The sequence below is a fragment of the Pelecanus crispus genome, chromosome 21 (genome assembly GCF_030463565.1).
Source record: "Pelecanus crispus isolate bPelCri1 chromosome 21, bPelCri1.pri, whole genome shotgun sequence".
Classification (NCBI taxonomy): Eukaryota; Metazoa; Chordata; class Aves; order Pelecaniformes; family Pelecanidae; genus Pelecanus; species Pelecanus crispus.
Window position 1 is genome coordinate 116,475 of NC_134663.1, and position 15,035 is coordinate 131,509.

Sequence of the window (15,035 nt, forward strand, 5' to 3'; positions counted from 1 at the left end):
GCAGCGGGAGCCGCGGCCCCGCCCCCTCCCCCGGCGGCTCGCGGGGGTGGCCCTGGCCTCGCGCAGGGCGGGGCCGCGCGGCGCCCGCCATCCCGACAGGAGGGGCCAGAGCCACGGCAGGCGCGGCGCCGCGCATGCGCGCTCGGGGGCGCCGAGACCTCTCCCCGGAGGCAGCGCGGCCGGCAGGTAGCGGCGGGGGCCCGGGCCGCGGCAGGGCGGGGTGCGCGGCGCTGCCCGGGCGGAGCCCGGTGGCGTCGTCGGGGCCGTAGGCGGGCGCCCCCCGAGTCCCCTCGCCGTGGTGGGGCCGGGCCCCAGCCCTGAGGCGGCGCCGGGGGCTCGCTGCGGCCGGCGCTTCCGCGTCCTGGGGCCCGGCGACGCTGCCGAGGTGACGGCCCCGCGGCGCGGGCCGGCTCTCGCTCTGCGGGCGGGCGGGCGTCCTGCCGGCGCTCCTGTGCCTCGGCTGGGAGGCGGCAGCTTCCGGGGCCGGCAGCGACCGAGCGTTCGCACGGCGCCGCCGTCTCTCCGGGCAGCGGGGCCTGGGCGGTCCGGCGGCCGCGCCCCGTTATCCGTTGCGTAACGCGCGTCAGTAACGGGCGAGGAGGAGGCCCGCGCGCGGCCCGTGCGCGAGAACGAAGCTGGCACCTCAGAGCGTTCTTCTCGCTTTTCTTTCTTGTGTGCCTTTTTTCAAGGTTTTCGGTTTTGGTGGTGTTTCGTTTTGGGGTCTTTTTTCCCCACTTATACCATAGGCCGATTTGGATATTCTTATGTGTGTTTCTCCGTTGAAATTTCCAATTTGGCGGTAACCTTTCTGCAGTTTATACACAGGCGTTGGCTCACTATGCGGTGCGTCTGAAGATGGCAGCGTCAAGCATCAGTTGCCCCCAGCCTATTATTCCTTGATAACGTTTTCTCTTGTGGTTGTTGTACACATTTTATTGTTGTGGGAAGGAAAAAGCACAAGGTTAAGGAGGCTTTGTTTAACAACAAGGTGCTTAAAATGAGTACTGTGGCTTAGCTTAGATCTCTGGCTTAACGTTTCTTTTCCCACTTTACGCTGCGTTTTGTCGGCTGTTGTCATCGCATCTGGTTGATGGAGACCAATTCAAATTTAGTGTTAATAGTTGTGGAACTGTGAGCTCAGCTCCTCTAAACAATTCTGGCTTGCAAGCAGAGCTGATTGTTACTAGCAAAGAGTTTATGTGTTTTGGTTTTGGGTTTTTTTTTTTGTTAGAATACTATTTAAATACTCTCATAATATTTAACATGCACATTAAAACACGTAGAACACAGAAGATACAGCTGTATCATGTAAAGAGAGGAGACGTGTTAGGAGGGTGAACAGGCTCGCAATATTCAAGATGTCTCAATAGCCTTATGAAAATGAGGTGTAAACACAACAGGGTGTTAGCCAAAAGGGTGAGATTCAGGTTGAGAAGGTGCTGAACAGAATGGTGAAGTTCTCCTGTACTTGAAGCGTTTTCAGTGAAGCTGGTGAGGAGAGCCTCAAGACTACTCGGTGGTCAGCTCCATTGTCACTTGTGTTTCTAAAGCCCACGCCCCGCTGTGCAGGGAGATGGGTTTGAGAGACAGCTGGCAAAGCATGAAGGAGGTAGGGGTGTGGCATGTTTTCAGAAACTGGGGTGGGGGGGTGTTATCTAAGCTCTTGCTTTTGTACAATGTAACATCCCTGTGTAATTCGAAAGTTAGCCTGATGTCTTCAAAACTCTGAAGAGGACAGTCCCAACTCCCAAAATGTGTTGTGGCTCACCACTGATCATTGTCAAGCTTCCAACTGAAGGTGATGCAGTTTGGAGGCCAGCTACAAATCCATATGATTATGGAGTCTTCCTGTCATGTTTTCAACAGCTGGACAGTTCCCTGAAAGCCAGCTGTGACTGAAGGGCAGGGTTTTTTTTTGTTTTAAATCTGCTTGTGTGTTGTATGAATTCTTAGGCAGAGAGTTATCTTTTGTATTGCTTTTTGCTGGAAAAAAATGTTTGAGGTTCAAGAGCATGTTAGGCAGTTACTGCATATGTAGCACATCACTATGTTAAAGTGTCCAAGCATCAGCCTTGCTCCAAAAACTTGCTTAATAAGCTTTTGAAATCAACAGGTTGAAGTATTCTGAAAAACCTATTAAAAAACCCAAACTAAACCAACCCCAAACCCAACCAACCAAAAAAAAAAAAAAAAAACCAACCCAAAATCAAAAAACCCCAGAATCCAAATTTAAAGTATCAGTTGAAACTTCTGAATTGGGAGACTTGTGTGCAAAACCAACATTTTAAAAGAAAGATGTGCTCTGTTCCATAGCTGTGTTGCTAAAAGTATTGTAATAATCTAAACCATGCTGTCATAAATGTACCCATTCTGTTTCTCTTTCGTCAATTTAACGATTCACTGGTTGTAATTTTTTCCCTCCATGTTTGACAGGTAAAAAGGCATTTTTACATAGTAATTTTGAGAACTATCTGTTTTCTGTACAAATCTTCAGATAAGGAACCTGCAGTCATGTCCAGCTATTTTAGAGCCTCTAAACCCACAGGTATATGCGGTGTGAAATATTCTTAGACTATTTCAAGTTGGAAGGGACCCATAAGGATCATCAAGTCTACATATTGATAGATACATAGTGCAGGTTAGTTATTAAGTCACTGAACATGGAGTGTTGCTCTACTATGGGATATAAATTGGCTGAGTGCTTCATTTTAGGAAATGGCTAAGCTAGCTGAAAACAGGACTTAATTGCTTAATACAGACACTGTTGCATTTGTGACAGAGGGACTGGCTACACTGGTAAGTAACTAAAATGGTGGAAGAGAAGTGATGACTGATGAGTTTAGGGATTTTACATGTTTTGCTTGCGTTACGACTTTTTAGATTAGTCTTTCAGTATGGTATAAGTAACAAACGGGGGATCAGGGATTTCTGGTGTCAGGTGTTGCAGAGAAGACTACCAACAAATGCATCAGCTGTAGGAAGGATTAAGTGGCAAAGCATTATCCTTAAAATCAAACAAAAGCATCATAGAATCATTTAGGTTGGAAAAGACCTGTAAGATCATCCAGTCCAACCACTAACCTAACACTACCAAGTCTACCACTAAACCAATTAAAGGGAGAGTAATAATTCCATGATAGCTTTTCTTTTCTGGAGCAGGTGTGCCTTTGCATTCATGCAAACTTATTCTAGAAAGAGAAGACTAATTTTCCACCAGGGAAGAGTTTTCCTACTTCTTTTAATTCAGATTTTCTGATGCAAAATCCCTGAATTGTGGTAACTATCATTAAATATGTCATGTAAGATGCCCATCCTTTTGAGTTTTGTCCTCCAAAGTAGTTGTAACAGTTACCTGTATTAGAAAATGTAGTTTTTGCTGCTGTGTATAGACAGTGCAGAAATGCTCACTGGTGGCTACTGGACAGCGTACAGAGGTCTCTTCTTATATTTTACAAATCTCTGAAAAAACTTTCTAAGAAGTCACAAGTGCACATGGAGGTCAGATATCTTTTCCTCTGGGATTGTTCAGTGATGATGTGGCTTTGCCACTTGGGGTCTCTTTCAGAAAGGGTCCTGTCACGAAAGCAATGTTTGCTCCTTACCGGAACAGCAGTAAGGCTCCTGTGAGCTCTTTTTGCAATGTAAGAATGCAAGGCCTACATATGCAGTTGAATGTAATACTGTTCCTGGGGTTTTGTGATTCCAAAGAATGGATGTGCTTTCATAACTTCTTTGAATTGAAGTTTGTTTCTTTCTGACAAAGCAACGATGACACAAGGATGACTTTCATGAAGGTTCTTCAAAGGTCTTGCAGTTCCGTATTGGTGAAGTATGCAGAGGGTACTAGTCATAGACATTTATAAATGTTTTGGATATAGTTTATAATTTATGCTGTTAAACGTAAGATTCTTACAGCTTCCGATATGTTTCAGATCCAATGGCTGTCCCACCATCATACAGTGACTTGGGAAAGTCTGCCAGGGATGTATTCAACAAGGGATATGGTAAGTAATGTGAATGTAGTTTGATAACCTTTCATATTTTTTCCTAGGCATCTTGAAAGCAACTATAAAACGTTAGTAACCCAGAGATCCCCTAAATAGCTTGTGGTAGGAATTCAGCAGAGGCCCGGTGTGTCTAGTCCCTACTGAATTTGAACTTCCAACATGTGTCATGAAAATGCTGCAATAGGCAAAGAGTTAGAGGAGAAAGTTAAGAGTTTGACCTTCAGATGCGCTCCAGAACAGTCTCTGAAGAATGCTGCATTTTTTTAGCTTCCAGGTTTTGTATTTAGAGGCATTAAATCAGTCAAACTTGCGTAGATTGCTCTAGGAGACCGTATGTGGCAACAAACAGGTTCCTGAGGTAGCATGATCTTTATGTTAGTCAGAATAGCCTATTGTCATAGCTATAGTGGAAATAATTTCACAATATTTGCATTCCTCTCTAAAGAATTTAAATGGAGAAATTCTGATGTTAGTCCCTTTTCTGGGAGCAGTACTGAAAGTGTTGACTTTTTTTTATCTGGTTTTGTGAGTTTGTAATAAAGATTGCATTTGTATCCGAAATCCACATGCTACATAAAAATAAAAAGCATTCTGGTCTGGTCTCTGCCATGCTGCAGTTCAGGCTTTGCTAAAATTCCACTCAAGTTCCCTGCTTTAGTGTCAGTTGTTTCAGGCTTTTCTACTCTGTGCAAGGGCCAGGTATTTCCCTAGATTTGTAGCAGATTAGAAAGAAGAGGAAGAAAGCAGTAGTATCTCTGTATACGGCACTGGTTGAAGTAAGTTGAAACTTTTTTTTTTTTTTGAGAAGGGGAAAAGAAAAATTCCTGCCCTGCAATCAGAAATATAAAAGTAAATTGCGTAAATCAGAAGAAATGGGCACTGTATTGATTGGTCCCAGACTGCAGGTAGCTACAGAAGGTGGAGATTCTTGATGATGGGTGACTGTTAGGACTATAAATTATATGAATCCACCCACTTTGAATTGTCAAAATTCCTTCATTCATTCCTCAGTAAGATCAGCAGCTTGGAAATAGGCTGTTTCGGGTCAGTGTACCCTACCTGCTGGACTTCGGGTGTGTTGGAAATAAGCCTCACTTGTATACTGCGGTGAAACAGATGCCGTGTACTCTTTTATTTTCAGGATTTGGAATGGTCAAGTTAGAGTTGAAGACTAAGTCTTCCAGTGGGGTGGTAAGTATTGGGGGCTTTCAACATCACCAGTATTGCAATGGAAGGACAAATTGCTGAACTGATTGGTGGTAATAACTTGCTAGCAGGTGTTGCTTCTCTCTTTCAGGTCTCATTTTAAAACCTGTAGCTGACTGAGGTATTTCTATAATGATGTGTGGAACTGACATTGAAGTACTTCTTTTCCTGCGGTGTGCAAGAATTTTCACACATTTTGTTGTGGACATGTGGCTTTCCTCCTGGTTCCCATTGCCACATCCCAAACATAGGAGTTTCTTCACCCTAAATAGCTCTCACTTCTGCTTATGAATGCAACTGAGTTTCTCTGCTGTTGTTGGTTTTTATAGGATTTTGAGTGCAGACTGACCTTTTATCCAAAAGGCCAAGGGGCAAATAAGAGCCACAGTCTAACTTAACTTCACATTTTCACTCATCTCCACTGTGCTTACAATGCAAGACTTACCTAAAACTAAATAGTCCTCCTGCAGTACCCTTTATGTAGAATTTGAGAGCATTTTATAGACATTAATTAAGCTTTAGCACTTCAGGTAACTAGAAAATACTGTGATGCCCTCTTCAATGATGGAGAGGTAGAGCTTCCTCATGATTTCACAGGAGGGCTGGCAAAACCAGGAGTAGATTTCATAATTTTGGTCTTTAACCACAGACGTATATTGTTTACTAGATAAGCTTATTCTTACACTAAGTCTCAGTTCTGTGTGTGCTACCACTTGATGCTGCTCTGGTTGATGAGCTGTGCTGCTTTTCAGCTTACTTCATAACCATATTTGCCTTAGCTCCCTCCTTCTCATGCATTCTTATCATGCAAATGGTGTAAGTCATTCCTTTTGTATTACTGTATTCTGTCTCAATTGAACTTTTGATGGATTACTCGCATTGTGCGCCAGGAGCATGTGGGTACGAGGAACTACATGGTCTCTATACTATGACTGCTGCCACTTACTGACATCTCATGATATGCATAGTTTTCCTGGTTGGAAGTTTTGAATTTGAAATAATAAGCTAACGGTTAATTATGCTGTCTTCTGAATGTGACGGAACATGAGCAACCATATTAAGTTCTAAAATGGGCTTTTCCTTTTCCATGCAACTTTCGTGTTGGATGTTTATCCAGCTGGTAAGAATAGTGACTGTTTTGGCATGTTGGCTCTTTATTGCTTTGTCTAGCGAGGTTTTCTGTGGTGCATACTCTCATTCATAAACTGTCCCATTGTTTTTAGTCATGTTACCATCCACGTCATAAAGTTTCACTGTGTCCATAGCTCTTAACCTGCTGTATGATCCATCTATGTAAAGCCATTTGCACTCTTTGTCCAACAATCCACAATAAGAACACTGTAAAAACAGCAGGAGGGAAAAATAAGATAAATACAGTATTGATACAGTTGTCTATTGCTTCAGCTTTTGTGCTTGTTAGTGTTTCTAGTGAGCATTCTGCTGCAACAAAATGGGGTTTTGGGGATGGAGACGAGGTTAGGAACAAAATGTGAGGTCTCATTCATACTTGGGTACTAGTAGTACCTCTGATTGTTATGATACAGAAATGCTTTGGGTGTTTTTCCTGTGGACTTGGAAAACAACAATGGTAGTGCCTATTGGTTATAATTATTTCATAGATTGCAAGTGGTTTGGCCTAGTGAGTGCGTGGCGTTCCTGAAGATGCCAGCCACCATAAAGTAGATGGTCAGTGAGAAGCTGAGCTTGACTGCTGATTCAGAGTGGAGCATGACATGGAGCCAGAATGAGTTTGATTTTCAGCTACAAAAAAAATTCAAGAAATGCTTCTACACCAGATGGTTTGATGAGATGTCTCTAGTTTAGACAGTTAAAGATTGATGGCAGCAGATGCTGACTGTGCGTGCCTTCTGCTTTCGGAAGCAGATCCAGTTCTGACACGTGGCAAAATCCTTTGGCTTTTGATCGTATGACAGTGCAGGGTTTTTTTTTTCCTTTGGCTGTGAGAAAAGCATTTTACAATCTTTCCTCAGCTTGGTCCGAGAAACAAATTAAGCCTTTTTAATTGGTTACCTGCCCTAAGATCAGAAGAAAGTTACTTCTGAATTCTGATGCAAGTTTGAGATGTCTTTACACTGAATTTGTGGAAGTCACAGTAGAACACTGCGTAGCAATTAAAGGATAGTCTAACGCATCCTGGTGCGCATCATGTGTTTTTGTTAGCTGGACAGATGTGTTATAAAACTGCTGTGTTGCTGTAGTAGTGCATTAGCTCAAGTAAGTGTCTTCCCCCCCAGAGAGTGTGTAAGGAATGTTACCTGGCTGTACTTCCCTGGCACTTCAGAACCATTTAAAGGCAGTCTTTGTAAACCCTGCAAAGTCCAGAATTGTGAAAGTAATGTATGCAGCATCCAGGAATACTGTTCTGGAATGAGACAGATCTGGAAAGTCAGAGTTCTGAAGCTTGGATGTGTTGGCAATGGATACTGCCATGTCTTAAGCACTGTATCTTTCAATATCTAAACTTCCAAAGAGATGTAACTTGGAAATGTAATGGCAGATTAATTATCTTCCTTCAAGGAAAATATTTGAGAGATGAGGACAGCTGAAATGAGATCAGTTCTCAGATGCTTCTGAAAACCTAGCTCATACACCTTGAGCATACTACTGCAAAAATATGCTTACTCATTGCTTTATACTCTGTTGTGCATGAAACACTGAGTAGGCTACCTCTGAGTTATTCCAGGAGGAGATATGTTTATTGAGACTTCAAGTCCCCTAAATAACAGGAAGCTCTGATGTGTCGGGGACTGGCCAAGCAGCATAAGACGGCATGTTACAAGATACATATTATACAAAATTCAAAGTTGTTAGTTCAATTACACAGTTACACTTCACTCAGTGATGGACCAGCCTGATGGAGAGATGTCAAGATGCAGCAGAAACAAGATGGTGGAATTTTTTTTTTTTTTTTTTTTGGTGCCAGGGAGGTTGGTGGGATAAGTTAGGAAAAAAGTACAGTAAAAATTAAGAGGGGGGAGCAGGTAATCAAATCATGATGCAGATGAAAAGTAAGTGGTCAGGTCTTTATGTAATAGTGCTTTTTCCAACTTAAGCAAGTTCCAGTGCTCTATCAGCACACCTCAATAAAAGAAATACCAAGAACAGAGATGCCAAAAGGAGTAGCATTTTGTGATGCAAAAATATTTCTTTCTGGTGGGTATAGGGAAGAGGAGGAGGATTTTGAAGGTTCTGTGAAAAGGCCTAAGGGTAGCAAGTAGGAGTGTTGGCACTTGACAAGTGGAAAAACTGAATGTAAACATCAGAGTGCTGAAACTCATGTTATGCTCTTGGCAGGAATTCACTGCAACTGGTTCTTCCAACACAGACACGGGCAAGGCTTCAGGCAGTCTAGAGACCAAATGTAAGATCAAAGACTATGGCCTTACATTCACCCAGAAGTGGAACACAGACAACACATTGGGAACAGAAGTTTCCATGGAAGATCAGGTAAGAGGAAGTAGATACTCTGAAAATGCTTCTGCAGCTGGTATGGGAAAGGATTGAGTTGAGCAGAAAACATTGAAGAGTGAAAGTTGCACAAAACTATCTGGAGTACTAAAAAAGAAAGAAGTTGTGTGTATTTGCAGAACGCACAGACTGAGAGAGAGCATCGTGAATTTTAGGGGTAGGAGTGCAAGCATTCCCACAGCAGTGTGCTGCTATGTAATGATCCAAAGGTACATAGTTATTGCAGTTACGGGCATGTGCAATTAGCTAGCTGGCTGAATGAGTATCGCTGTTATCCACTCCAAATAGGAGTTCTTGTTTAAAGATGTGCTCTAGCTATGTAGAACTGTCACTGATGTAGTCATGCAGGGAAGACAAAAGAGGGGTCTTGTAGTTTTAAATGCCCTAATATATAAGGACTTAAGTTTGGCTGCCTTGAGATTGAATATATTTTGGAAGGTTGAAGAGAAAGATTAGTGTTTGCAGCTTAGCACTGCTTACGCAAAGGGTTGCTAGCATACAGCGCTCTCAAAACACACAATTCTTTTTCAAAGTAATAGCTTTATGCTTTTCGCTTAATGCCTGAAGCGCAAGGTAATGGTGCCAAAGGTAGTAAAAGTTCTGTGGTGCCCTCTGCCATGTATTGCCATCAATTTTTGTAGTTAGGGTTTTGGACTTTTACCTGTGCTTTAAAATGGAAAATGCTTGTCCAGCTCAAAGCAAGGGTGCGAAAGCTGAGGCAGGTACGCAGTTTGGCCTGTGAAGTGGTACTGTGTCTTAAAAGAATACCTGTAGATTCTGAGAGATTCTTGAGCTACTATATGGATTGCTGGAACTATAGGGAATAAGCAAACATGAACTGAACAGTTTTCTTTCTTTAACATAGTTTCTCAATTTTCTTGTCAACACTAGATTTGAAATCTTCCTGTAATTATGTATCTACAAAGCGTGTGCTATTATAGGGCCTCATTGTGGGGACAAAAAGTCCAAATTTTAATCCCTCATCAAACGGCATCTTCAGGTTTCATTGTAAAGCATGTGGGAGACATTATGGTTGTGTTTTGTCTTCTCTTTAGACAGGAAGCAGAGCTATAGTAGTGGAACAAATCACGTTTCAGCAGAGTTCTGAGCAGGCATCTCTGTTTTTCTTTGCAGTTGGCTGAAGGATTGAAGGTGGCTCTTGACACTACATTTGTACCAAATACAGGGTAAATATTTTCTGTTACTTTTATCTAAGGAGTGCTAGAATTTCCCATAACTTTTAATTAGAAATGCTTATTCTGGTCATTGTGTAAATGCTCAAAATTTACTGTAGAATATTCTGCAGGCACTGTAGAATATTTTGAATGGCAATGGATAATACCAGGCTCAGAAGGACAAGGTCTGCTAAAAATTATTCTCAGCTTTGGCCATTGGCAGATTTGTTGTTTTGCAGTAGCTATTTTATCTTTGCAACTTCCCTTAAACAGCTAGGTCTTACGTGGAACACTGTCCTGGTTTCAGCTGGGATAGAGTTAATTTTCTTCCTAGTAGCTGGTACAGTGCTGTGTTTTGGATGTAGTATGAGAATAATGTTGATAACACACTGTTGTTGCTAGGTAGTACTGACACCAGTCAAGGACTTTTTAGCTTCCCATGCTCTCCCAGGTGCAGAAGAAGCTGGGAGGGGGCACAGCCAGGATAGTTGATGCAAACTGCCCCAAGGGCCATTCCATACCATACGGCATCATGGGCAGTATAGAAACTGGGGAGGGGGGGGGGGGGGGGTTGGCCGGGGAGCAGCAATCGCTGCTCGGGAACTGGCTGGGCATCGGTCGGCAGGTGGTGAGCAATTACATTGTGCATCACTTGCTTTGTATATTTTTTTTTATCAACATTATCACTATTTTTTTCTTCCTCTGCTGTCCTATTGAACTGCCTTTATCTCAATCCACAGGGTTTGGGGTTTTCTTTTCCAGTTCTCTCCCCCATCCCATGGGGTGTCAGTGAGCGAGCGGCTGTGTGGTGCTTATTTGCCAACTGGGGTTAAACCACAACAACCACTTAACTTGTAGCATCTTTGTCATGGTGTTGACAGTCCTACTGCTGTCAACTCTGCCTTAAGAACACAAAGCAAAATTTTTTTTTTTTTCCCCCTGATGCTTTTGGGGCAGATGTCTGTGCACAACTGAATGAGGTAGAACAGCATAGGTATTACGATAGGCAGTGGAATAGCACTTTTTTGTCTTTCTCAATTATCATGTATTTATTTTTGGTAGGCAGTAGAACAAAGGAGGGGTGTTTATGTCTGGATAATGCACAAAGCTTGAGACTGCTTTGTAAATAATTACTGGTATTTCTCTATTGTTGGGGAGCACCCATCAGAAAAATCAGAGTTTGAAATAGTGCTTGGATGTAAGGAATTAGAACGTAAGTCAAAAATGAGACCCCAGGCCTGAGTATGAGTGGCAGGCAGCACGGTTTTCTGCTGTGTCTTCAGTGAGAGAAAGGAGGTTGGGGAGAGGATTAAGGTGATAAAATTTTGTCTCAGTTATGTTAAGTTTGAATTAATAGCAAAATAAGCACAAAGATGCACTGGAGAGAAAGGAAGAGGCTTCTCCAGCGGGACAGAAAAAGGCTAAGTGGATGATGTCTGGAGGATGAAGAAACTCATTTTTGATAGAGGAGACTGGTATCCAGCAGTGAAGCAGCAAGGAAAGCAAGCACTGCACTTGAAGGAACAGTGGAGAGAACCAAGCAGACAAGAAGTCACTGAAGGACAGAAAGGCCAGCTATCGGTGTGGGATGTCATGGATGCTCCTGAAAGTAACTGGTGATGCCATAAGGTGTTGCACTCACTTGTGGAGAAACAAAATTTGAAGCCTGATGGGTTTTAGAGCATTAAGCAGAAATGCTTTTGTCTTTTTTGCTTCTTGAGGATTTTAAGGCTTAAGACGGTGGAGGAAAAAGTGGCACGACGTAAATATATGTAATAGCAGTATTACCCTTATCCCATGTCCTTTTCAGCAGCTGTTAAGTTTTGAGTAGGCATTACAGTTATTTAATTAACTGGCCTTCAGGGACATACATATGTGAATAAAACTACATAGAATACATACTTATATACTACCAGGGATAAAATGGCCTGTTTCTCTCTGCAGGAAGAAGAGTGGAAAGTTGAAGACCTCCTACAAAAGAGAATATGTAAACCTAGGCTGCAACATAGACATTGATCTCTCTGGACCAACCATCTATGGCTGGGCAGTGTTGGGTTACGAAGGCTGGCTTGCTGGCTACCAGATGGCTTTTGACACAGCCAAGTCTAAGCTTTCACAAAACAACTTTGCCTTGGGATATAAGGCAGGAGACTTTCAGCTGCACACTAATGTGTAAGTATTACCTGAGACTAGAAAAACATTATCAGAGGAGCCAAACTAGATGAATAGCGAGCATTAACGGAGTTAGGTGAAATGTGGTGGATGGAAGGGGATTCTGATTTGTTTCAAAGTAATTTATATTCGGTGTTTTCATCTTCAGTATAACTAAAGCAGGGGCCACTTTCCAACACTTGGCTGTCTTCTGAGACCTTGTTTCAGGGTAATTTTGGGTTTTGTGTATATAAGATAGTGGCGTAAAGGCACTTGATAATGTTATTTGGAATTAAAATCTGTAAGTTTCAGCTTCTATTTTGGCACTAGATAAAAGAGCCTTCAATTAAGCTACTGTGCCTCCCCCACCCAACAGAAGGCTTCTGGCTCAGGAACGCCTGAGGTGGAGGAGAGGTGTGTGTGTGTTGCATTGTGCTTGAGTGTTCCCAGCTGTCATAGCAATGTAGCTCCAGTCCTGGCATTCTGAGGTTCTGAGACTCTTTGAAGATGGTGTATTTCAACAACTGCAATGTAGTAACATTGTTTTCTGTCTCATCGTTCCCATAACTGATTTAAGGCTCCTTCTGGCTTTGTCCCTTTATGTGTTATTGCTTTCTTAAGACAAGCAAGCAAGTTATCTTTTTGGGTTGGTTTTTTTTTTTGTTAGAACCTCAAACCATAGGTCTCAGCTGTTGGAAAGTCTTCTTCCATTCTGCAAGCAAAACTTATGTTTTGGGTAAAAATAACATGAGCAGGAGTCTGCCAGCTCCAGCTAGGAAGTAGATGAGCATGGGTCCAGGGAAGTACTGGAGCTTTGCTTCACCTTAAGAGATAATGATCAAGTGATTGTGGGGAAGGGTTAATCTAAAGAGTTACTATTTAATAAACAAGGCAAGGCTTGACACACTTGCATCTATTACAAACAGGAATGATGGCACCGAGTTTGGTGGGTCTATTTATCAGAAGGTTAATAATAAGGTTGAGACCTCAGTCAATCTTGCATGGACAGCTGGCAGTAACAACACACGTTTTGGTATTGCTGCTAAGTACCAACTGGATGAGAAGACTTCCATTGTGGTAAGAATTTTGTTACAGGAACAAGTGTTTCAAGCTCCCTTCAACACTGAAAATTTGTGGTATAAAGTAGTTGCTTTAAATAGTTACTGAGAAAGTATGGTAGATGGCAAACTGTGGCTTCTGTTGTAGTTCAAATTTAAATTGGGACCTCGCAGGTCATATTTGTGAAATGATGGAGGAAAAAAAAATCTAACACACTGCTTTGTCCGTGGTGAAATAGTCACTAGTGTGCTTGGAGCCTATGCAAAATGTGTTTTCAGAAGGTAATGAGAGGATGCAGCGTCCTATTGATTCTTATCTAATGCATAATGTAAAACTGTACTATAGTAAAATGATGGAAGTTCAGCTGAGCTTTACAGCCTTCTCCTAATAACCAGTTAACCCTTGAAGGTCAGCTGAGGTCCTGAGATAAGTGTGGTTAACCGATGCCTCCAAATATGTTAGGGGCCAAAAAAAAAAAAAAAAGGCGGGTGGATGGGAAAGAGAGAGAGAGATTCAGGAGACAAAACACGTCCCCAGGGAAGTGACAGTGAATAAAAGTAACTGTGTACATACTAACACTAACCACTGAAGTAGCAAGCATTTGTTATGCTTCAAAACAAGAATTAGTTCCAGGACACTTCAGCCAAAATTAAAGATGGGAAATACTATTGTAAACAGCTCAAAACTTAGTAATGCAAAAATGGGTTTGCATATTCATGTGTTTATTGCTCATTTAAAAAAAAAATCACTACTAAGCAATTTGTGAACAGGCATCTGTGAACAAGACCGGCTTCATTGGCTGCTAAGGGACCGTAGTGATTGGCCCTTTAAAGGCTATAAAGAGGCAATGCAGGACAGGGTGGCATTTTATGTAGACATAATGGGTCACAGTTTGAGGGAAAGATTGGAACTATTACTTAATCCTGTTACAGCTTAAGCTGGAAACTCTTGAGGAGAAAAGGAAAAGACTGGAATACACCTCTACTAGAGGCTAGTCTACAAGTAGCTGAAAGAGTTAATGCATAAGCCACCTTCTCAGGGTAATGGGACAATTCTATCAATATTTATACACAGTGTATAAATACTGCGATTTCTTTTTTTCCTGTAGGCTAAAGTGAATAATGCCAGCCTGATTGGAATTGGTTACAGTCATGTCCTCCGACCTGGTACGTAAGTCCAACTGGTAGCAACAAATAGTATTAGTACTACACTGTGGGTTATTTTACTGTCACCTCTAGAACAGAATAGACAAACAAATTAACTAGAAATCTTAGATAAGCTCATAGAATTAAAGGATGTGTATGTACAGCAGCTCCTGTAGCAACTAAGATGCATTAGTGAGCCTCTGGTACTGGAGGGAGGGCATTTTACAGGGACATTGGTGTATGAAGGGTCTCATTACTTGCTTTCCTAGGTGTAAAGCTGACCCTCTCAGGCCTGATCGATGGCAAGAATTTCAGTGCTGGAGGTCACAAAGTTGGGCTGGGATTTGAGCTGGAAGCTTAATGCAGCTTTAAGTAAAACAACAGGTGGTGCTCTGGAAGACAAAGGAAAAGTGTACCCAGCGTGTTTCAGCCTTAACCTTACTCTGAAATGTCAAGACGTGTGAACTTTCTACTCTTCCAAAGAATCATTTTAACGCAACACTGAAGTGTAGAGAGTGCCAGCACATCAAAGGAAGATACTTGAAGGCATGCATGGAAGTTGTGATGTTCGTGCCACATTTCACTTCAGTTTCCTGTATTTTAAATATATTCCTAAAAATCAGAAGAAAATCCCACCTCTCCCTGTTATTGTATTGCATCCTGCATGTCCTGTACTTCACAATCTTATAAAAGGTGGTCTCTGTGCTGTAGTGGAAATTTGGGTTTACATCAGAATGAAATAAATTGGTCAGAGTTGGAACATAGTGTTGGTGTGTCTTGTCTCAGTAAGGTTCACAAAAAAC

The 15,035-nt window shown here is 42.2% G+C and overlaps 1 protein-coding gene across 5 annotated transcripts; it reads left to right on the top strand.

Annotated features, from left to right (window-relative positions):
- The first annotated feature begins 134 nt into the window (after positions 1-134).
- Positions 135-14,997, top strand: VDAC3 (voltage dependent anion channel 3). 5 transcript variants are annotated; one of them, XM_009485551.2, is made up of 10 exons: positions 2,520-3,840; positions 3,933-4,004; positions 5,149-5,198; positions 6,331-6,333; positions 8,529-8,681; positions 9,837-9,889; positions 11,822-12,049; positions 12,955-13,105; positions 14,196-14,253; positions 14,502-14,997. In XM_009485551.2, exons 1-10 carry the CDS (start codon positions 3,780-3,782, stop codon positions 14,591-14,593), a joined length of 921 nt encoding a protein of 306 aa, XP_009483826.2. In that variant the 5' UTR covers positions 2,520-3,779; the 3' UTR covers positions 14,594-14,997. The 5 variants fall into 5 exon arrangements, with proteins under 5 accessions (XP_075580069.1, XP_009483826.2, XP_075580068.1 ...); XM_075723954.1 differs by lacking the exons at positions 2,520-3,840; positions 6,331-6,333 and adding an exon at positions 135-186; XM_075723953.1 differs by lacking the exon at positions 6,331-6,333.
- The last annotated feature ends 38 nt before the right edge of the window (positions 14,998-15,035 follow it).